Source organism: Cygnus atratus, chromosome 12 (genome assembly GCF_013377495.2).
Source record: "Cygnus atratus isolate AKBS03 ecotype Queensland, Australia chromosome 12, CAtr_DNAZoo_HiC_assembly, whole genome shotgun sequence".
NCBI classification, from domain to species: domain Eukaryota; kingdom Metazoa; phylum Chordata; class Aves; order Anseriformes; family Anatidae; genus Cygnus; species Cygnus atratus.
Genome location: NC_066373.1, coordinates 16,726,906 through 16,751,577, shown reverse-complemented (window position 1 = coordinate 16,751,577; position 24,672 = coordinate 16,726,906). Strand labels below are relative to the sequence as shown.

The window sequence follows — 24,672 nt, the reverse complement described above, 5'->3', positions numbered from 1 at the left end:
TAATTAATTGTCACTCACCAGAATAATAAAAAGGAAAAGAAAAAGTACATGAAATTATAATAACATAGTGACCTTTATTATAGTCCAGCAGTAAATTTGTATTTTCACTTCAACAAGTTTAGCAAAAGGTCTATGAAACAGCTGATCAGAATAACTAGAGCTGATATAAGATAACTGTTGAAGCTAAACATTCACCCTGGCTTTAATATGCAATACAGAAACTAATTCTAATGGCAACCATTGAGTTTAAAATGCTAAGTATGATAAACTGACTCACAGCTACGTCTCATGTCTAGGAGTAGGAATGTTACTGCCCAAAGCTTAGAGAAACTCACAAAAGAAGACTCTCCAAAGGTGGGGAGACCCTCCAAAGCTGAAGGGGAATAACCAAGAAAAAAAAAGAGGAAGCACCGGGAAAGTGGAAACTGCCCCCATATACTCTCCCTCCACAATCGCAGCCACACAGTGTGAACAAATTCTGGAGATGACTTAATACAGCCTTGGTTTTTAGTGTTCTAATTACCAGGAACTATCACTGAAATTGGCCTAGTAGCCCCATCACTCAGCCCTTCGCCACAGCCAGATCATTCCTCCCCTTTCTGGAGGGCTCCAAAATGTCACAGGAACACAGAAATGAGGCTCAACCTGCCACAGTTTCAGGTCAACAGGAACACTGGACAAGTCTTTTTATAGCCCTGTATTTGTGAGTATATGTCCAGTTAATGCATCCCTACCACTCTGTTAGTAGTTAAAAGTAATAATTATTATAAAGATCTAGCCCATGGGGTATACAGAAAACAGAAATATATATGTATATTACTGCCGGTATAAGGTGTCTGGATCCCTTTCTGAACTACTTTCAATACTGTGCTTTCAGAATATCCTGCAGGCTGTCAAGCATGGGTCCTACACTTGAAATGTGGTCAAACAATTCCTTCTAAATGCTGTAGTCCACCCTGGCCAACACTATGGTGCTTCAACTCATGCTGCCAATTATCAACTGTACAACAAATTCTTGAAATCTAGCAGCAGTTGGGATTCACGTGATGCCAATGGACATGGGCTTCCAACCCTGTTCCCAAAATTAAAATTCTATGTTTATAAAGCCTGACTGCTTCTTTACAAGAGATCTGTTTACACACGGTATAGCATTGCACTGTACATTAACAACCATGTTTATCTTCCTGAATCCACCAATATTAAACCCTTAAACATTTGCCAACTGCCTTAGGGAACTAAATAATAACATATCATTGTTTGCTGTGCAACACTGACAACATGTGTCATCACTCATACAGAATATGGCTGCACATAATGCAGAACATTGGCAAATGCTTGGTCGGACCACAATACCAAGAAATGGCACACATCTTTGGAGAAGTCAATTAAAACTGATACATGACACAAATCTACGTTACTATGCTTTGACAAACAAGATTTTGCAACTGAAACGCAAAAAGAACTGGACCTACCATATGCAATCCATTGTTGTGGATGACGCCGTCTTGCTCCACAAGATTTCGGGATATCGTAATAGAGGGAAGATCCAAGCTCTGTGGGGGAAACTGAGGCGTAAATTCATTTCCTTGTGCAGGCAGCTGGTCACCAAGGCCCTGAAAGGGCAGCAGTATATCTGCCATCCCCAGTGCAGGGTCCGATTCCGGCGGGGGCGTAATGGGTGGGATTTCAAACTCCTCATCCCCAAGGCTCGGTGTGTGGAATGTCTGCTAAAAAAGGACAGGACAAGATGCACCACGTTAGGGCACACTGTTCTCCAAAGCCATCTTTGGACCTGCCATCCAAATCTTGCTTTATTCTCAAATGCAAACTCTATATATTAAAAAAAAAAAAAAAAAAAAGAAAAAGTTTCATATACTAAAGGAGTTTGTGTACTGATACATACTGATTAAAGATTTAAGTCTCATTATCATATGGCTTTAATGGAGTATCAGTATTAACAGTTTTTTAATGCGTACTTAATTAGCAACATCTGTCTTTGTTGTTAGTCTGAATATCAGCTACATTGGATTTGGCTGTATAACAAATTACCACTTTATTGATATGTTAGTAAAATAGCACAAACAGCTTATATTACTCTCATGGTTCATAAAATACTGACAATTTTGTAGCGCACACACAACGTTAATTTAGCACTGACCATTTCACATCTTTTGTTTCTTTTTTATCCACTAATAAACATGAAATATTATAATTCTGGTCTTTATTTCTTTTCTTTTCCATCCCCAAAGTACAATGCATCCTTCTATATCGGTGTTATAATTTGGAGGAGAGAAACGTACAAAGGAGTGTGGGTGATTACAGCAGCTTCCAGTGCTTTTTAAAGCCAGCCAGCTTTGTTTGAACAGTAGGTTTGTTACGAACTAAACACCTGTTAAGATGCCTTGAGCAAAACATTTACTGCCAGTTATCTTCAGGGTCTGTGTGTATTTGTATGTGTGCACATGTCTGTCAGAGAAGATCTTTATTCAAGTAGAGTCTGTATCTGGCTTCAACACTGCCGACATTTATTTGGGAAACAAATGAGCTGTGCTGATTCAAATTTCTTGTGAGTCAAATTAACTTTCATATAGTATTTCGGGTCCACTGCTACTTAATAATAGAAATCCAGTGCTTGAAATCAGGCCATTTTAAATGTACCCAAATCAGGATGGCAGTCCCAAAATAGGCACTCTGTCTTGTTCTGGACATGCAACACTGCCCTGGGATTTGTTTGTTTGCATTAGTTCAGGATCCTAGTTGAGAGTGGGGGAAATTGTTTTATGTATTATTTACATTGTTTGAAAGAGTGACTTAATGCCAGTTAATTTAAAAATGATATGTTCAGTGAAAGATCTCGTTAACTGCTGCAAATTGTCATCCTTCAAACTGTTAATGATGATATAAATTAATAACCGCTTGAGAAAAGATGGAAACTGAAACACAAGTAAAACCTTTGCTTGCATATAGAACCTGTCAGCTGTCATTATTGGTCTCACACCAGAAATGATGAGGTCCCAGACTGCTGCAGTCTGCACTACTGTCAGTCTGCCGAGACTCGAGGTGCAATACTGTAACTTAATTCTGGACCTGAAAGCTGGGCTGGCGACAGGGAGACGTTTGACTTCCCCTCTGTTACATCACAAAAGGTGTAAATTTTGAATCCTGTGTATCCCTTAGTTCACAAACACAAAGGATGGATTGGCCACGAGAAGTGGTTGGCTAATGAACATAACCCTATGGCTGCATTTGCAGTTATTTTGGCACTAATGTGGTCTAGTAACAGATGCAACTGTAATTTGTGACTCATTTGCTACCCCATTACTGCTTAATGAAATCTAACATATCACATTAACAATACGGATAAACACTCATTCTTGATATGTGGCATTTGGCTGTTTTCATTACCACTGTAATTAACACTTGAAATATTATTTCAATAAATATTTAAGGTGCTTTAAAATGGGTCGTGGTAATCATGACACAGAGACAGAAAACAAAGCAAATGTGTGGCTTCTTAGCCTGAATGTGCTCTAGGATTACACTCTTAAGGCATTATTTACAGGAATTAAATGGGCTTCTAGCTCAGCAGTGATCGTGCCCAAAATCCTAGCAGGAAAGCTACATTCGTGTTAATGTAAAAACACTATAATTAAATACATTGTAATGCAGTAATTGCAAAGTTAGATTCATGCTTTAATGCAAGCAGTAACACTTAATGATATTTCTATTCCTTGTTCAAGCAAAGGGGGTCAGTGAAACCAGTATTATTACAGAGCGCTTGAACCTCTCTTTACTTGTGTTTATAAGATAGTAGTAATTAAAAGAATTGGTTCTTTCTTCATCTAACAATAAATCTAGGACATCTGTATAAATATATAACAGTTACACAATAATACAATATTTTATTTAGAGAAGCCCCACTCATCTTAGTGGTCACGGCTTACTACAAATGGGAGAGCAAATTGATGTATAACATAATATTTTTAAAATGTGCATTTAATTCTTACAATATAACTTTTCCAAGCGTGTATATGTCTTTTTTAAAAACATATCAAGGACCTAAGAATGAAGATGAAATAGATGTAATCTAAGAAGAAAGAAAGCCCCTTAGTGAAGTAGCCTTAAATCCAAATCACTGGGCTATTCAGCCTGCAGAAATGGTCTGAATAGTATGCAATTTGGGATTGCAGAAAGGCGCTGTTATGACCAAGAGATGTTCTAAGATTTGTGGGATTTATCTTACCAATCATATATTTTTTCAAGTTATTAACTTTTCAAATATTTATATCTTACATGTTTAAAAAAAACTGTGTACACAGTTAAATGCCATCTGTACTGAAATGTTCAAAACATTTGTTCCTTTTGATAAAAATGCAAATCTGGAGAACTGTTGTATCAACATATAACAGCCAATGTCTGACACGGTGAATTATCACAGCTGGAATTAAATTGTCTCTGAACAGCTGCTGGCAGCAGAGCTTTCATCAATGTTTGATTCAAATGTAGGAAAGAAATTCTACAGAAAGAAACATCATGTTGTCATTACAGATGGGGTTTGTGTTCATTATCACAAATAACACTGGAGCTAGTGCCAAACAATATTCCCTATCTAAGCAGTCTTGCTGGGTAAAAAGAGATGGTGACCATTGTATAAATGATTCATAAAATATGACTCCTAATTCTAACCTTCGTATTTATTGTTACACCTTTCTACTTATTTTCTCCAAGATCATTTTTTTAAAAGTGCATAAGAATACCTCTGACTGAATTACCACTTACAACACGTAAAGTCAAGGCTGCCCAGGTTTTAACCTTTTCTTATGTCTGGAAGATCATTTATGGCATACACCTGATATAAATATTGAGTTCTTTTTCTTTATATTGCCACACAACTGCTAGGCAGTGCATCATGCATTTTCCATCCTTCCCACTCCCTTTGGAATAAAAGCTGTTGATTTTTAGTGACAAGCAAAAGGTGTTTCTAACTGGAGCTGGGGTCAATATTAGCATGTTGATAGTCTATTAACTGGCTGGAAGGAGGCACCACTGTAACAACAAATACACAGATTGCAGCTGCCGTACCTTTCTCCTGTTTCCCTTCTCAAAGCCAGTGCTCAAATCCATCACCTCTACAGCCCAGCCAGCCTCCACCAGCCCAACCCCCAGGTTTGCTCTTAATCCCGATCAGACGTTTTCCTCACCCAGCACGCTTCAGGCAACAAAGTTGGTTTTGTTTTTCTAACTTATATGAGCATTAAGAACCCAAATCAAAATATTTGTATCTATAACAGAAATTAGCACATTAGCTGCTATTGAATATTACTAAGCTTGTTTTGAAAATGTACACCTACTGTGCCTTTTATTTTTTTCCTTCTGTTTATGATTTTTTTTCATACATAAAGCAGATTTGTTTCTATTGACATGCTATGTAAGTAACAGCCTTATGGACAGCTAAATTGACTAGTAATGGAGAGCTGTCAGGTTATTTTCTTTCTCATTAAAGTCTTTATTTTGTGCTCCATAAAACACACAGAAATTCAGTACTTCACTCTTCATCCATTCAAAGTCTGTTAAATTATCAAAGCAAACGGCAGAATATGAGCATAGATAAAAAAAGAAAAACATCTACCTCATTTGCAGCAAGAAATGCATTACTTGCCTCTGCCATGTTCATGTAGTTGTTATTGTTTCCAAACTGAAAGAAAAATAAATATTTGGATTTTAAAGCATGCCACAATAAACTTTTCTTTACCCCATCACCACCACAGAAAAGTTTAAGAAAAGCAAAACAGATAAGATGTGATTTTGCAGGTGTTCTTTAAAGTCAGAACATTATTATTTAACATTATTATTATTATTATTATTATATCTTCTGCATCCCCAGGTCTGCACATGGACGATCTCCAAGCGTACCTTTTCAACTTTCTGTGTCACAAAGCCATCCCACAGGCCTAGGGACGTCTTTGGAAATTACGTGCCCATTACAAATAGACTATTCCCCAGAAAAGGCATTTCAAATCTGCTACACTTCTGACACACATAATTATATTTCTGCAGATGATCTTGATCTTGAGGACAGCTGTAGCTAGAAGTAGCTTTTGTATTACTGTTCCAAGCAGAGCTGGCTTAAAAGAGATGAAGGTAAGAAGGAGAAGAAAGAGCATCTGCAGCATTGCTTTTAAAATCCCATTCTTTCTGCAAAATTAAAAAGCCAAGCAATCCCCCTTTGTCTATCCTTCATTCCAGTTGAGCTCCCACCCCCACTGATCTTTAAGGCCAGAAGACTTTGCTGAGGATTTTTCACATCAGAGGAACAGCATCACACGTAGACTCCGAGATCTACCCGGGCTGGGTGATCGCTTGCTCCTGCTGGGGTGCAACTCCTCTCCCAAACGAGTGATCAGAAAGGATCCTCACAGATGCCATTAAGTCATTTCCTCCAAACACCCAAGTATGAACATTTGTGGATGTAGATAAGTACTTTTTCTTCTACAGACTGAGCACAGAAAGGAAGAGATTATCAGAATGTGGTTAATTGGCAGTTAGCGTGCCTTATTCCCTTAAACGGCACTTCCAAAGGCAGGCAGGTGCCTAGAGTCTTTGCTTCAAGGAACAGACACCATGCATGTCATGCAGCTACCGTATAAGACACTAAATTAAATTTTTTTGCATTTTCAGATTTCTAGTATCAGGCACGGTGCACATTGCAGGAGCATCAAATGAGAGCAAAGTGCTGCCGCTACAACTCCCTACCATGTTTTACCGCTGCTGAACCACACTAAGCATTCTTCCCTAAGCTCCCATTTTTTATTTCTGTAAAGCAAACTTTTTCAGAGGTTTTATCTTGCCAGACCTTGCCAGAGAAAACAATACCAACCACAAAAAATCACAACTCCCCCTACCCAAACCAAACAAAAACAACAACAAAGTACAACAGCAAACAGTACCAGCAGCAGCAGAAACTCTGCAACAAGTGCTTGATGATTGGTAACCATACACTTGCAGAGATTGTTTTTCGTTCCAAGCAAGAAACCCTGTTGTGCTCCCAGAGCAGGTGAACCTGTCCTGAAAGGAAAACCACTTTGCTCCAGCTCAATTTGCTCTTGCAGTGCCTGGTGCCTGACTGTTTTTAGCAGGGAAATGTTTCAGACCGTGACTCTCTCCAGTTCCTGCAGCATCCTGGAGCAATGGGGGGCCAAAGAGTGATCCTTTCAAGAGAGGTTCTTTCCCTGAAAACTCCAAAATCCATTTCACAAAATAAGACCAAAAGTCAAATGAATGAAAAAAGAGAAATTGAGGAAACTGTAATGACAGAGGATGAAAAATGGAACATGGACACAAAGAACTGGAGCCTCATGTCTCTTGTGAATATACTGTCTTTGAGTCCTGATCAACAAAACAGAAGAGATCAAGTTGTATCAAATTCCACACTTCATATATACTTAAAATGCTGATTCTTTCAACCTGTATCATGCATTAAAGCAACAGAGGCCCTAAAATGATAAGTACGCTGCCTCATAATTATTTAAACTGTTATCCTCAGCTACTGAAATAATGTCATCCACCTTTAAAAGTCCAGATGTCACCCATTTTGGGGAGAATTTAAAAAAAACAAAAACAAATGAAATTGCACATTGAAGTTACTGTCTTGGCACAGAAGGATGTGTGTGCATGGATTTGGGGCACAAAGATATACTACTTCAGCTCAACACGGAAGTCAACAGGATAGACTTTTTCCAGTGTCAGCCAGTGGCAAACTAAGAAGGATTTACATGAAGGAACACCAATGGTTCCAGTAGAGCTGTTCTTTCTACAGTAACCAGAAATATATATATATATATAAAGTTTTTCAAATAATACCTAAATGCAAAGGCACAACATGCACTAACAACTAGCTCTAATACTGGATAAATAGGATAAATAAGTTGGAACAAACCCAATCCTATTTTCATGAGCTTAGAGTCTTAGGGGCTCCAGAACCTCAAAATGGGAATGCAGCTGATTTTTATTTATTTTTTATTTTTTACCTCAGAGGGTAAACTTCTATATTGTGTTGATATACATGTGTTCCTCACATCACAACTGCTGCTGGTATGAATGCCAACCATTTTTTCCTTGTGACAGCATACTTTTCCATTTTATTAAGGCTGTGGAGGTAAATGACATAACGAGGAATGTCATAGCTAGAAGTTGCAACTGTATGGCCTTAGATTCACTCTGTTATTGGGGTACAATATTTAGGACTCTATTGTATATGACTCATGCACTGATGTCAGAACCTGGCACATTTAAGCTTTTGTTAGTGTGGGTCCTAACTAATATCACTGAAATTTATTTTTTCTCTCTGAATTAGAAATCCATTTAAGGCACACAATAATTATCAGTGAGTATTGCTAAGATTAAACTTCCTTATTATATAATGGTACCTATAACAACAAAAGAAAATAAAATGGTTATTATCTTAAGGACCTAAACAATTCAAAAAACAAATTAAGCTTAGAGTGAAATAAGAACTGGGTTAGAAATCCTCTTCTGAACAGTTAGTCTGCGAATGTAATTACTGAAGAAACTACAGCTAATCAGCTGTGAATTGTATCCATTAATTAGTATTTGCCCTGGAGAAATGAGAAAAATCAGTAACAATGTTAACACTGCAATGCACTGATGAGTACTGAAACACAGGGCCCTCAGCATTTAGTCAAGCAGGTGGCTCCAATGGTCCAAGTAATTTAAAAAGCTCTCACCTGAAGTGCGGAGCTGGAATTACAAAGCACCCCTTGCATATCTTTGTATCTATATAAGGCTATAATTAATGGCTTTTAATTTAGAAACACTTTGTGATCAGCTGGGAACAGTTATAAATCATTCTAAATAGAACAAGGGGTTCTTGTCTATTTTAGTAAAATAATTTGGGAAAGATGTTTTCTATGAAATGACTCTTGTTACAATCAACACTTTTCTCCATTTATTTTCTGAAGGATCACTTGCCCAGACCCCTCATAAACATGACAGAGCATTCCGACACTCGACACCGGGCATCCATATTAAAGGCTAGATCCCCCAATTAGGTCTGCCCAGGTACAGTCCTGTGGGGTCCCATCTCTTGTGTTTCCTTGGGACAGAACAAGATTAAGATGCAGTACTTAGTCCAGCTATCTTTTAATTTCATGCTGGCTTTGTGATGTTTTGCAAATGAGTTAGCCATAGCTACGAGCAAGGTTTTGCATAAACTTTTGCATCTAAAGATCCTAGAGCCCCAGGTCTGTAACTACAAAAGCAGATTTTTTATTTCAGCAGATTTCTTTGTTTCCTTTGGCAACATATACCATCAACCCATTTATACAAAAGTTGCTCTGACTTTTCAAGCAATATCAGCAACACCAACCAAATGAGGCTCTAAGCACAGTACTACTCGTTTCCTTTGTTTCTAGGAATTCAACAAACTCCATCTTAAGTTTCAATAAACATATAAAGCCTGAGTACCATAACTTTCTGCTGCAGCAAATCAATGCAAACCATACACACGTACTGATTGCACAAAATAGACTGCAAACAAATGAATCCTCTTCTGAACTTGTTCTGATTCACAGCTTTTGTTGTTTGTGAAAATTATTGCACTAAAAGTATGACAGTTCAGTCCTATACTCTTTGAAAGGCCCTTGAACTGGCTCTGCTGAAATCCGTAAGCACTAACCAGAAGGCTGTTAGGAGAGACCAAGTGTTTGCTTACTAACTCCTTGTATAAAGAACGTCAAGAAAGCTGATTGATTCTAAAATCGCTTGTTGAAGCTCTTCTCTCAGCTTTGACTACCCAAACCAAAGTCCAACATCTAGACCTCTTTTGTAGGAAGGGTCCGTATTTGTAATGCCAAGGGAGAATTCATGCCCTCTATTCTATCGCATGCCCGAATGAAGACCAAAACAACTCCTGGCCAAGCTTTAAAAAGCACATCACTGCCCCACTTCTGCAAACTGCACATTTTCTTTGACCAAACATAGGCCAGACATTATGACTCCTGTCTGTGAATCAAGGAATTAAGCATGTTTAATCAAAGTAGAATGCTACTTGGGTTTTCACGCTACCCTTTGTAGCTACCAGAGCATAAAAATTGTTTGGTTATGAAAGCTCTTAGACTAATGAATTCACATGAATCAAGGAACCAATGTTTTAAGAAAGAAACCTGATGGTGGGCTTCATTAAAAAAGCCTTGGCAGTTGGAGATACAGATCAGGAATTCAGACTCTGTGGACATTTAATGACTACCATAAAATATCTTCAGACAAATCCCAAAAGGTTAAATAGGAGCTACTATTCGAGTTCTTGTCCTTCTGCAACTTTGAATAGTCGAAAGCCACAGCAAGAAATAGGCAAGAGAAGTTTACACCACAAAAACATAATAAACAGAAGTATAAAGACTAAAACTAATAACTAATTCTGAAGATGTTATGGACACACAGAATAACATTATGAACCTATAAAAGTTAATGGGAATTTTGCCACTAATTTTAATGGAGGAATTATTTTACTTGCAATATTTAATCAGTATTATTTATTTAAGCTTTGTACATTTCTGTCTTTAAGTCAACCCAATTGTGATGCTACTCTAATTTGAAAAACATTAGAGCACCACTATTCATTAGCAAAACAAGGCAAATAGAGAAATACCTAAGGAACTTAAAACATACAGGAGCCCAAAATTCTATCAGAGCATCTCAATGGAACAAACAAGAATTTTTATAAAACTGCTATTTTATGCTTCACAGTAAAATTAGATTCATTGGGCAACTATAATACATTTTCTAAATAACTCCTTTCATAATAATGCTAGTTATTTTAATAATGCAACCAAAAAGAAACCATTGGATGGGTTATTGTTCCAGCACAGAATAAAAGCAAAACCATAGAACACGAATAAATGTTCCAAATGAAAAAAAGAAAAAATTCAAACAAAATATTTACAGAACACACAAATGAAACACATTTTGTCTTCTTCTCAGAACATACCAGGAGATTTATAAAATATTGAGATTAAACAGAATGATTGTAATTCGGTACTCAAAGATTACAAACCATAAATCTGAGAATAAGTAAAAGATTCATTATAAATGATTACAGATGCCCCCTCCTCCCCCTGTAGTTTTTGGTTTTGTTATTTTGTTTTGTTTTTTAAAAGAAAGCCTTATCCCAACCCTTACTTCAAAACAGAACTCAGACTTGGCTACCACGACTCTAAGAATCCTTACATAATTATTAGTTAATGTTTAGTCAAAACACACATTTTAAAGTTTCTCAGGATAGTATCTTCAGACAAAAATTCTCAGTGGCTTGATGTTCAACTCCTGCTTGAAGAACTAGTGCTAAATTAGTTATGTCACAGCACTACATATCCACTTGCATATGTATTTTAGATAGTTGCACACCCGAATTCTATCATTTCTAATGTCAATTTATTGCTTATGGAAAACAGCAGCCTCAACTGATCACATTTCCAGCAGTTTTGCAATAAGATTAGAAGACATTTTTTTAAAAATACAGCCATTAATACAAATCATTCTTTTATGGTGTGAACATGTTCATATATTTTATATAGAATAATATCTACTTGCACAAACATATATTATGGCAAGAATCTCAGTTCTATCTTCAGATGTGGCAAATTAACTCCTCAGAGGTTACACTATCCTTATAAGTGAAAAGAAAGATAACGATCCCAAAAGATGTAATTACAGACCAAAACTAAATTACTTTGCAGGTCTAAGTACTGTATCTTAATAATTTCACCAGAGAACATCCTCACTGCATTTGGGCAGATTTGATTTTGCTGCCTGACCAATAATTACAGCTCTGGCAAATACAATGCCTGATAAGGACATCAATTAAGAATGAGCATTGTGTTATTTAAAAAAAAAAAATAAAATCATCGTGCTCACAGCCCGTCTGATTGAATGAAATGCCAAATTAAATTAATGGAGATTGCTAAGTCTAGCTGACTGGTGGGGAACCATGCAGAAAGTGGGACAGCATAGACAATAAACTGTCTGTAATTAAAAGATGAGAAGCTGGACTAATGCTACTTCAGCCTGATTACTCCAAACAAAACAATACACACTAAAATTATTCTGGCAACAGAAGTAGATGGAGTGGGAGGAAGCTTTTTTTTTTTGTTTGGGGGGGGGGGGGGGGGGGGGGGGGCGTGTTAAATCATCAGCTATCAGCATCTACAAACAAGTGTTTCATCAGATGCATTACATTAAATATTGTTTTTTGTCCACAGGAAACACAATTTATTTTCTTAGTGAAAGTAAAAATAACATTTCTATTCTGGATAGATTTCCAGCTAATCTCTGTAGAGGCTTTACTTTTAACTATGATGTGTTCATAGCAGGAGCAGAGTGTTCTTTTCTGGAAGAGCAAGTCCTTCATGACGGTTTCAATACTTCAGAAACAGTAGGTGGCATTCATATTATTTTATAAAATACAAGTACTCTATTTTATTTTTGCTACTAGAAACTATAAGGCTGGCTCACAGATGTAACATCACTAAACCTATTAGGGATTTATACTCATAAATGAATGAAGCATCTCTGAAAACACAAAATTTAAAACCTTGTAAATAGATAAGAACTGATTTTACCTCAGAAGGGATGCAAAACGGTATCCTCAATTTTAATGCTACATAGCTACGCCTAAAAATATCTGAACTTCTCTGGCACAATTCTAATGTTTTTGAAGAAACACCACTCTCTGCCAATTACAAAAAGTATTATTTACCACAGACAACAAGTAGCTACTGGAGTTGTCAGCATTGGAGGTTAAGCATTGATTCACCAAGGCATTGATTCACCAAGTTGAAAGGAGATGGCCAGATGCAGCCAAAAGGCCTTGGATTTGGGTCAGCCTTTGACCAAATGCCGAAGTAGATGAGGTACCACAACTACATTAAAGAACAAGCCACTTAGATGTGTGTGCATAGGGTATTTATATATGTACAGAGACAATACATAAAAGCTACACTTTCTGATGAATTTCATGATGTAGTGGGCCACTTGTTAACATGCCACGTTCATACTTGAGCCTTTCCATTCATATTCTTACAGCAAAATTATGATCCGTGATTACTGTAAAATAGCACAGCAAAAATCAGCTTACTACATTCTGCTCATTTCCAGACTTTTTCAGAAGATTTCCTGAAGTACCTTCTGTAAGTAGGCTCATTTCCTGCTACGTTCTGCTATAAATTTTCTAGGAAAGATCCTAGTGCATGTGTGAAAAACTACCTGGGAAATGTTAGGTTTAGTGACTTCACCCACCAGAACTTACTACACTACAGATATTTCTATCATTTTCCTACGCCTAAAGATTTCCTAAAACACCACATCAGATTCCTAACCTTTAATCAGCTGCTTAATAATTATGAGGAAATGCAGGTCCCACTGAAAACAAAAGGAGGTCCTACAGTGTTTCCAGAAGCTTCATTTGCTTAAGAACACATTGCTGATGAGCAACCAACAACAGACAGGAACACAAAATGTTAGAATGAATACTTTTAAGTACCCAGTTTTGCAATCACATCTCCAATGTTGAATTTTGGGCAAATGAATAATCTCATTAGTGTCTCATTAATTATTGAATCTCTATATAAGTGTTTGTACCATCATATATTTGACAATCTTCTGATATTTAATTCTTAAAAACCTTTAATTCAGGCAACCATTCAAATTTGATTTGAGTCTTAAACATCTGCCACACTAATTTTATATGTGTGTGTCTTTACACATAAACGTATGTATGTATGTATACATACACTTGTACTGTTTGCTTACAGCCAGAAAAAAAAAAATCAGAGGGATGAAATACTTGAGCAAGATCCTAAAGAAAACAGACATTTATATTTTATTCATATATCCTCAAATCTCCATCACACACAGTTTGCAAATATTACAGATTTAAAAGTTTTAGGAAAGCAATTAGAATGAAAATATTTGAAATTACTTTAAAAGCTTTCAGCCAACAAATAAAAACTTCAACAATAACAATAAAAAGCACTGACTTAATCTCTCTAATTCCAGCCCAACTCTTTAATATGAATTTCTTCAGTGAATTCCATGGCCAAAAGCAGTAACTGAATGATATTTTGCCAAGTGTGATACTGTGCAATCTTAGGAACAGTAATGAAAGGAATATTTAATGGTCTCATGTTAGACATTTTCAGATCTCTTAAGAAGGATACAGTCTATAAAAGTTTTTATATGCAAGAAATAACTTTGTATGAATATACACGATATTATTATTCTGTTGACTGACAGTCAGGGCAATTCAATGTATTCCAGACTCTTAATGCTACTTATTCCGTATTTAAATGCATAAATATTAAAAGGTGGTCTAAAGTGCAGTACTGGCCCTAATATTCATACAAGATTAAGGTGTTACAAAATTAGTTTGAATCTTGACATTTCTCTCCAAGACAAACATACCAAATGCTTTGCTGTCACATGTTCAAAGAGTTCCAGTTTACCATGTTAGCAAGTTGTAGACAAGGATGTATTTTCCCTTCCACCCACCTTGGCTTCAAAGAAAGTAAAACTGAGAATTATACATGGATTCTGGGTATCTCTCTGTATCCACCTACATACATTAACACTATTTTTCCTCTGTAGAAGGCTAATAAAAACACCAAGTTTAGACCAACCCACTAATTTTCATGTAAAAAAAAAAAAAAAGAGCTCCACAAGATCTACAGATGTTACTTCAAAGAGTTCTGATGTGCAATCACTATCACCATACCCTGTTGTTGCCTGAAGGTTAAAAATACAAAAGACCGAATGTTAAGATAACTACAACCAGTAACAAAAGCAAGGAGAGGCAAATGTAATTTTAAGTATTTGCTAAAAACTATATTAATGTCTTTCTTTGCTTTTTAACCTAGAGTTGTTTGTGGTGATAAGTTATGAAACTATTTTCGTGATCGCATCCATGTTACTGAAATAAACCAGAGTAGATGCAAATGCCATGGAAGGAATATATTGCTAAAATGCAAAAAGAACTTACTTATAGAGATATGTCTCTTGCTTGTACATGTATATGTGTAATATTTTTTTTCTTTTTTACAACTTTGTAGCAATTTAGATTTCAAATGAAAAAGGTCTCATCAAACATGCAGTTTCAGAGCATCTATTCAATGTATGTATTTTATGAGTTACAATTATCTAAACAGCGCACGTTATACATAAGATCTCATTTCTGATAACATCAGAGGCTAGAAGGAAGATGAATTACATTTTTTCCACAACTGCTCTAAAGAACCACAGCAAGATTAAAGCACAATTGCTCCCTTTCCACAGCCCTGTGAGACAGTGGAAATGTCTCTATATTCCATGACATTTACCAAACAGAAGGAGATCAACAGCCTCTCAGAATGGCCTCAAACATGTACACGTGGACAAAATAGCTTGCCAGGAAGACCCAAACGAAATCTGTGAACCTGATTTTGGGACTGTCCCGCCAGACTACCTTCCCACGTGCCGCAGGACTGCAATAGCAGCACTGGTGCTGGCTCCTGGTTCATGGCTAGAGGCCCATACCTTGTGTCCTGCTAAGGGACAGGAGCCCACTGGCACACTGGGGACTGAAAGCCAATGAGGTTCTGAAGGGAGAGCAGCCACATCCTTCTCCTGTCCCGATACACCAAGCGCAACATTAGCAGTCCTTCTTTAACTCCCCCCAGCAGGGATATGAGACCATGCTACACCAGTGTTTGAGTCCCTTTTTGTACCCAACAGCCTGAGTTTAACTGCTGTAAGGGATACTTTTATAGGGGGAGAGGGGATGGAGAATGCACAAATACAAAACTGGTTTTGCCATATGAACATTTCTGTTTCACCTTCCTCTTTCAGGCATTAAGTTCATATGGCCAATGTGCTCATCATGTCTACCCCCGTATTTATTTCATATAAGCTGTCTAAGCATTGAATCTAAGCATTTCTTAACATAATGACAGCATTTTATTCTTAGAATCCTAAGAAATAGTTTTATATCACTATATTCAAGATTACTGTAACATTTTCTCACACGAAATTTAAAGTGATGTGATTATACTGCAATTGGGCTATAAGTAGCTTTTCTTTGAATCTTATATCAAATTTCACTCACTCCAGCAAAAATCATAAATTCCATTCTAGACCGTGATTCAGCTCTACTACACTAGCAAATTATATCAGGTTTTAGATATACAATTGATAGAGAAAGGGTGAAGCAGATGCAGACATTTTATAATAATCATAATGGAGGATTAGTCAAGACACTTTCAGGATAAAGTCAGTACATGCATGAATTCATAAATATCTCAACTTGCAGCCATGTTGATACCCCTGGTTCAAGCATTTTTTTCTGAGATTAAACACTTTCCACTTTAGAAAATATAACTAAAATCAAACAGCACACACACACACACACACACAAAAAAAGCATTTTTAAAAGTATTAATTCTACTCATTACATGCAAGGCTGTACAACGCAATACCGTCTATTGCAAAGACAGCCTGAAGAATGCAACTCTGCTCTCATTCTCTGAATGAGAACTGGAGAAAAGCCACCCAGAAATACACCAGTGGTTCCAACCAATTGTTCCAGTGGTTGTTACCCTCAGCCAAGATGGGGTTGGTGGCAGCAAGGGAATTTTACACTTGGTTTCTTTGTCCCTTCATAAGTTTCCCAAGGGAGATTTCTCACTTGATTATTTATTACTGATTTCCAAAGCATGCTTTACGTGGCAAATGTTTTCCAAACTCTGAAAAAGATTATCCCTGTTTCGCAGGCCTCATAAATTAAGAATCATCTCACAAGCAGATACAGGAAAAAGAAGAAGCAACAACAGCAAAAAAGTATATATAATAAAATAAGTACATAAAGCCTGTTCCGTTTACCAGGTAGACCTGGGAAACACCAGGTTGTCATCTCTCATGAAGCTCTGCTCAGTGATAACTCGGCTGCTTGCAATACCCAGGCCAAGCAGTGTTAAGGCTAGTGGGTGTGTCACCCCTCGAAGCTGCAGCATGCAATAAGCAGTGCCCCTCTATGTGGAACAAACAGGAAAGCACAGATGAGGCCCAGGGATTTCCTATGATAATCTCATAAGAGAAAGCATGAAGTGACTGTACAAGAAACTGACTGCAGGCAAAATATTCAGGAATTTTGCTCAGGTAAAGAGGTTTTCCAGTTTTGCAAAAATTATGTGTCGATATAATATAGATATAGGTGCATGTTTGAAACAGGCATATAACATCACTTGCTCCTGTTTCTTCATCTTACATCAACCTTAAACCTGGTAGATCTCTCCACTGCTTTTAGTTGGGGCTGGATTACAAATCCCACAGCAGGGAGGCCTCTGGAGAGTCTTCAGCAACAACTAACTTTATTTAAACATGCAAGATTGAATTGGATGCAATGCTCTGCAGTAACAGTAGAGGAAAATTAAATTTAAGAGTGGAATAATCCCTCATGCTAGCTTGTATTCTTAATTTATGCCACTGAGACTAATCAGGCTTAATTTATCTATCTTTAGCTTCCCACTGTTCCATTCCATCCTAAAGGCAATGTTTTGGGCAGCAGAAACTTATTTTGTAGGTGAGTAACCTACTTTAATTGCATTTTCATCCACTACTAAAGTCTAGCATTTTCTTCACTTAATTGGGTCACTGTATTTCTTCTTATAAGTGGGCACAGAAATTACTTCTGATATTGATTGCAGCCCCTGAGGTTCTGCTGAGAGATGAGGACACACAAAGGGTACACTGCAAACTCCATTTATGACTTGTGAAAAGATTCCAGTTTCCCTCAAAGCCTCCACTTCAGGTAATAATAAAGAATAAACAAATAACCAAACAAACATGAAAATTCCTAACGTTGAAATATTAACAGTGTATATTATACAGGTCAATGCCAGTTAAGAAAGATCAGGTGATTCTGTTTATAATCTTATGTAAAATGCATCCTGACTGATGGCCTCACCTGTGCAGGCCAGGAGTGTGCTGCACCACGCAAAAGCTAGGCCTTGCGAGTTTTCAGGTGATATTCAGCTCCAGTATTTCAGAATGCTAACCACTAATTAGCATTAAAGAGCATATTAAATAGCACACGAGGCATCTGAGTAATGTAATTTGGCCTCATTATTCTCAGATGCCAGAGAAAAAACATTGGTTTTTAATATAAGACCAAAAATGGTAATGAAAGCTCTCCTGAACAGTCAAATGCTTCTCTTCATGTCTTGATATAAGCAAATCTGAACTTCGCTACATGTACATTTTTGAGTTTCTTTTCTTGAAGTATAAGTGACACCAGATCGCAGTGGCATTTCCTCTGCGGAGTTATTCTATAGCTCACAACTCATGCTCTGAAAATATTCTCCTAGTTTAGCGGACTGATACATTTCAGTGTCTTATGCTATTCACACTAAAGATGTGAAAAAAGTTGAATATTTCTTCGTGTAATTTAAAATCATCAGATTTACCTTTAGTATGAATTCAAACTGTATCTATGAAATTAGCTGAAATCTTGCCATGAGATTTATATGAACCTGCCTTGTCTGAATGTTGAAACTATGAAAAATATTCTCAGGAATACCTGTTAAATACACGCCAGGTCAAATAACTGGAGGTCAAATGGGAGAAGTCCCAAGCTTATATTCGTGTAGCACTCCTAGTTGTTCCTCATTAGCTGATGGTATCTGAACTCTACAGAAACATTTGTTATGGTATCTCCAAGACAGTATCTTTTTCACACTCTGATGAAACCACAAAAATACTATGGGCCGTAACAGCTTCTGGCAGACAGTAGGCTGCTACAACTAGATAGAAAAGACCAGGAGTTCTCTCACATTTCTCTTACATTTTGATCCCACTTTCAATTGCCCAGACATCAGAAAACTCTGTAAAGGAAAAAGGAAACCTGCTCTCAGTGCACTCTTGGAAAAGTCCTACATATAACTTTTTTTTTTTTCCATTTCCCATGGCAAAAACTGTCTCATTACCTTATTATATTTTGTCTCATAATAACTTTAACCCATGTTTTTTTGAAAAAGTCAGATTACATTTCCCTGATATCAAATTCTTACCTTGCATAAGAGTTGAGAACTACTATTCCAACGTCCAGTTCTGGTGAGCAAGTGAAATAATGCTAAACAATGCAAGGGAGCATGAAACATAAACACTGCTTAATGAGTTCACAGTAAGAACAAATCACAGTAAATCCACAAAGGTTGGTTGCTTCCTTGTCTGCAAAACTGGGGAGATTTTGCACTACCCAGTTTTTGTTGTTATTTGTTTGGTTGGTTTTGACCTGACTTGAAAGACACTGTACAGTATCAGTATGAATGCAAAGGAAAAGGCAGAAGCAGAGGAATAGTATATGATGCTTTGGCAGTTCTCTCACCACCAAAAGAAGAAAATACCAACCAAGGAACACCTAACTGGTCACAGTAAAAAACAAGTATTATTATAAATAATAATTTTCTCTTATTTTGTACAAGCATCTACAATCATTTCTGGTAATAATTTATTGTCCAATGATTTGTGAACTTAAAACACCACCACCACACACACACACAAAAAAAATGTCATATAAAATAATTTAAAAAAAACAACACCCTCAAGCTGATTGCTTTGCATGATCTGTCCTGGAACCATCAATACAGTTCTCCAGTATGACATTTCCTTTGCTGATCAAAAAAAGGTTTCTCAGTGGTTCTTCCAGAATTTGTTAAGAATAACATAAAATATATACGTATTTTTAATGGGAGAACTGAGTTGTGAAATATGATATATATATATATAGCCTGGTTTTGAGAGGAATGCTACAGCACTGCTATAAGATGCTGTACAAGTGCTGGAAGCAGACAAAGGTTGGAAGAAAGGCACACAAAGGTACAGTGAGACAATGGTTATCAGAACAGGTTAATAAAAATTAGCTTAGCAGAATGATAAGAAAAGAAACTTAAAAGTAGTAAGAACAAAGGAATGAAAAACTTTGAGGAAATTAATGCACAGCAAAGGACAGTTCAGCATTCAAAATTAAAAGAAAAACAGCAGTTCGTGATATGTTGTAAAAGAAATGATTTTGAAAGCATTTAGAAGCAATTCAAAGCATACATACACTTTCATATGAATGTATTTTTTTCATAATTTGAAAGAATATGCAGCTTGTAACAGTGAATAGAAACCTAAACTGATCTGCTAATTCCAGACAACTAGAACTTGTAAAGAAAAATGTGTTTTTCTTTCATCTCCCGTACATATATCTTATTTATACATACACCTGTACACGTATCTTATATTTTCACCTCCTCACAACCATGGAAACTTGTGCTCAAGCACAAAGAAAATTCTGGGTAGCATATCCATGATAGTCCTTCACACATCTCTCTCTGCTGACCTGTCCTTACTAATACTGAACCCAGGCCAGACAGGTTACAAGGGACACAGGAATGTCTTTCAGTGCTATAATCTCACCTTCATCCAACCACATATACAAACTATTGGTTATAAGAAACACCTCCACTTCTATGCTGTGTACTCCTGGGATATTTGACAAGAGCAGGCTCCCTCCATTTGATATAAATTAACCCTCATCGTTTTTGTTGTGGAACATTATGGTGAAGGTTTTTTTTGTATGTTTGTTTTTAAGTAAACAAAAATTTGTGTAAGGGTTATCTAGGAAACCAAGGAACAGTAGGAAAACAAGAGCTCTGAAGTGGTACTTTACCACGGAGAAAAATGGTGAAAGGTTATTTGCCAGCATGAATCGGGCTTTTCCATTTGATTCAGATGGTGGCGGTTGTGCACTATATTCCAGTAAGTGGAATATCGTCTGTATCTAACTAGCTACTATAAGAAAAATAAAAGGGCTATCAATTTTCACATTGACATATAAATATTTTACCTTCTGGGAAAAGGAAAAGTTTCTGCCATGTTGTAATATTTAACCATGCATGTGTGAAAGGGGGATGAGGAGTGAGTGTGCATGTATTGATTACATTCCTTATAGACGTATACACTAAATGCTTCATAAAAAGAATGCTAAATTGAAAGCCTGTCTCTGTTATACAGCAAGTATTACGCTCCCTATATAAACCCTGCAGCATTCTCAAATGCTAATTCTCTTTCTGTTGTGTTCACTCTTCCTATGTTTTGCTCCATAAATGCAGATTTGGGGAAGTCAGGCCCCTTTCTGTTCTCTTCATCCTCTCTGAAGCAAGACCCATGTTGCTGGCTCCATAACCTGTCTTTTTCAGAGATATAGAATGGTATTCAGTTTGTGAATCTCACAGTACTTCAGCCTCATTAATGGATACTGTTATTATCAGGATCTAAAAAAATGGCATTTTCACACACCCCTCTCCCACCAGAAGTTCCCGAGTCATGTAAACAACCCTCAACATTTAGACTCAACATCAACAACAGTGAATGAGATTTACAACCTATCTCCAGCTTCCAAAAAATGGTTATATGTGGGGTTTGATTTCAGCTATCAGCAGCAATGAGGACCAAACTAAAGGACATTCCAGTGACTACAATGTCAGCGCTGGCACCTGCTGCCATGTTGTTAAGTGACCCCAGGTTCCAAGAGGTTCGCATCTTGCATCATGCTTCAAACCTCCTGTGCATTTTCTGTTCACTCTCATTCATAAACCCTTCCTTATGCCATTACAACTTTTGTTGAGGTCACTGCAAAATGAAGCACTGAACTCATTGGGATTTGGGGGTAAATGCAATTTAACGTAGAGCATGAATAAAGAGCTGAGGAACGAACTCCTTAGGCTAGCTATAAAGACAAAACTTTTGTATCATGAAACCACATATTTATTTACCAATGCGAATGGTCAAATTTTCAGTAACCAACTTGCTGGCTACAGGGAGGTTTTTTGAAAAAGTCAGCTTCTATACAGAAGCTGAATTATGAGAAAACTTGCCTGGAAGGGAGATGCTGGACACTTACAAATCTTATTCACTCATTAAAATATATCAGATATTCTATACATAATTCACTCCTACTAAGGAATAAAATGCATATGGCCTAATGGAAGCAGGAATTATTAAAATTTATGTAACAAGTAGATAAATTATGCTTTGCTATCATGCACTACTGGGAAGCTTATGGAACAGAAGCATGATTAGTCCAGAACAAGGAAAATTATACATGTAAGAGTTAAAGCTTAAGAAAAGAGATCTGGCTTATATCAAGTTGACGCTTCAGATAAGAGACTGCATTATAACAGGTTATAGTTGCAAAAATAATTTTGATTGGCATATCATTTATACTAACTACTGCTTGGAACCCATCCAGAATATGCAGCATACTATAAACTGTTAGGAAATGTATCTGTATATTGTTCAATATTTCCAGTGTGCTTTATTTTGTAAATATAAGACCTGGCCAAAAAAAAAAAATGTTGAGTATTAAAATAGTTCTGTTTAAAAAGAATCCCCTTTTCCCTATAAAAAGAAGTACTTCACTAACAGCAGTTGATAATTCTGTTCAAAAATGTTCACGGTGAAGCTAAATAAACTTTCAATGGAAAAAATTTGATTGCTTTGTTCAGCTGCTCAAACAGATTTCTATCTCTACTTATTTGCATATTTCTGAATATTCTCTTTCAGGCCCACACCATTTTTGCTAGCAAAATCAATTTTCTGTTGGACAAAAAGTGAGATTTGGTCTAATGATTTTAAGCTTTTAAATAAACATGAACCAAATGGTGTAAAGAGCTCCCTTTTAAGAAAAGATCTTTGCAGTTTGGAAAGAAAAGAATTCTTCACGTTCTCAGATATCAATTGACAGCAACACATTTTAACATGAAGAGAGAAAAAAATATATACAAGGGCAAAACAAAAAGAGCCGCAACCTAGTTGTGTAGCTACAACACAGATTGATGCTAAGGTTAATTTTTAAGAAACATTGTGTACCTACGCCCATGTGCAAAGCATAAGAAATATTAAGCTACAATATGAAAGTGTTATTATTGATTTTCAAAGGCTCTAAGAGTAGTCATGTTTATGAAATTTTCTTCTGCACCTGAAGAGAAGTATTGTTCTAAAACTCCGCAGAATCCTTAACACCAACCAAATGCAGTTTTTCTAGGTCTGCTCAGCTCTGCTAATAGTTATTGTTTGCACAACTGTAACTAAGTACATTACCAACTAGTTGTTCAATCTATATAAATTTAAGAAACACACATTGCCAAGGAGTGACTCATATATCAGTCTATTATATGCTACAGAGCTGACTGTATTAAACAAATCACTTTCCCTACAGCTGAAGAATAGAAGCTATATACAGAGCAGAGGTTATTGTCTAATTTAAATCTTGGCTCACTTCCCGGAGCTGTACAAGATTCCAATTTGTGGAAATGTTACTCTCTGCTACTGCCAGAAAGGCTACAGAAAATGGTATTGGGTGCCTTCCAGAAATATGTCTGCAAAATGCCAATCAACAAGTCACTAAAGATTAACAGTATGACTGTACCAAATTAATTTAAATTATAGAAACATATGGCTAGGATGTTTGCACTGCACTTAACACAACACCTGCTTCACAAACAGCTAAATTTCCTTCCACAGTATAAAATAATACACGTCAAACACCTTAAATCTGATTCCTATAAATGGGAAAAATCAGTTAATAAATATTAACCAGAGGTTACCACTCAAAGCCACCATTCTGTAATGGCTAGGTCCCTTATTTAAGTTTTAACATGAAACCATATCAACTTGTCTTTTCCCATCATAGTAAAAGTAATTGGCAACAACAGAACTGAAGGAAAAAAAAGATGACAAACAACCATCATTATATTCCACTTAAGCAATCCAGAACAGTACGTTGATTTTGCTAAAATGTGCTTCTCTTCCTTTAACAGTCATTCAAATACAGTGTTACTGTATCATAGTGTATTACAGTAAAAGTTTACATTCTTATGCAAAAGCCACTCCTGAAAGGCACAACAAGCTCATGAAAAGATTAAAAATTACACACCAGAAGCCAAATATTTTATATTTCCTTGATGATGTTTCCCATTATTTCTGTAAAACTCTTTAATATATGCTATCTTGTCATCAAATTAAAAAAGGAAAAAAATCAGTGACAGTCTTAGAAATATTTACACATTACTGTATGCCATATTTCAGTTGAAGAGGAAGGGAGCTGCTTTATGTTTCTCTCCACTGCTTTTCTATTATTGCCTAGCTAATGGAAATACATCAAACAAATGTTCTACAAGAGCAATAAATATTAAAGTTGACCTATCCATCTGGAAGAAATGAGAACAATACTGCTCACTTTTAGCCCAAATATGACACTGATAAATGAAGCCGTGAGATTCCATCACACTTTCAGCAACCTGGGCTAAGCGCCCACCATGTGATTCTTGTACCAGCAATTTTCTCCATTCATCTTCATTAGGCAGTCACTTGACCTGCCTCCTTACATCCCTGTCAAATTTGAACCTTCAGGGGGCTGGTTGCACTTTCTAACTCTAAAAGCTGTGTTCCCTTTTGGAAAAAAGGCTCAGATGAACATGAAAGAGTACGAGAGCCATTTTTTTTTTTTCTGGAGAGAGAACCATCAGATGTTAGTCGTGATTAAAAAAAAAAAACGAAATCACAGGACTGTACATGCGACAGTAT

General features: G+C 36.6%; 1 protein-coding gene across 1 annotated transcript in view; it reads right to left on the bottom strand.

Moving 5' to 3' along the window:
• TOX3 (TOX high mobility group box family member 3) overlaps positions 1 to 24,672 on the bottom strand; it is a 75,199-nt gene that overhangs the window by 18,807 nt on the left and 31,720 nt on the right. The window contains exons 2-3 of the mRNA XM_035543617.1: positions 5,630 to 5,695; positions 1,473 to 1,727 (exon numbers count right to left, since the gene is read on the bottom strand). Coding sequence (XP_035399510.1) covers positions 1,473 to 1,727; positions 5,630 to 5,695 — 321 coding nt within the window. The remainder of the gene's footprint in view (positions 1 to 1,472; positions 1,728 to 5,629; positions 5,696 to 24,672) is intronic.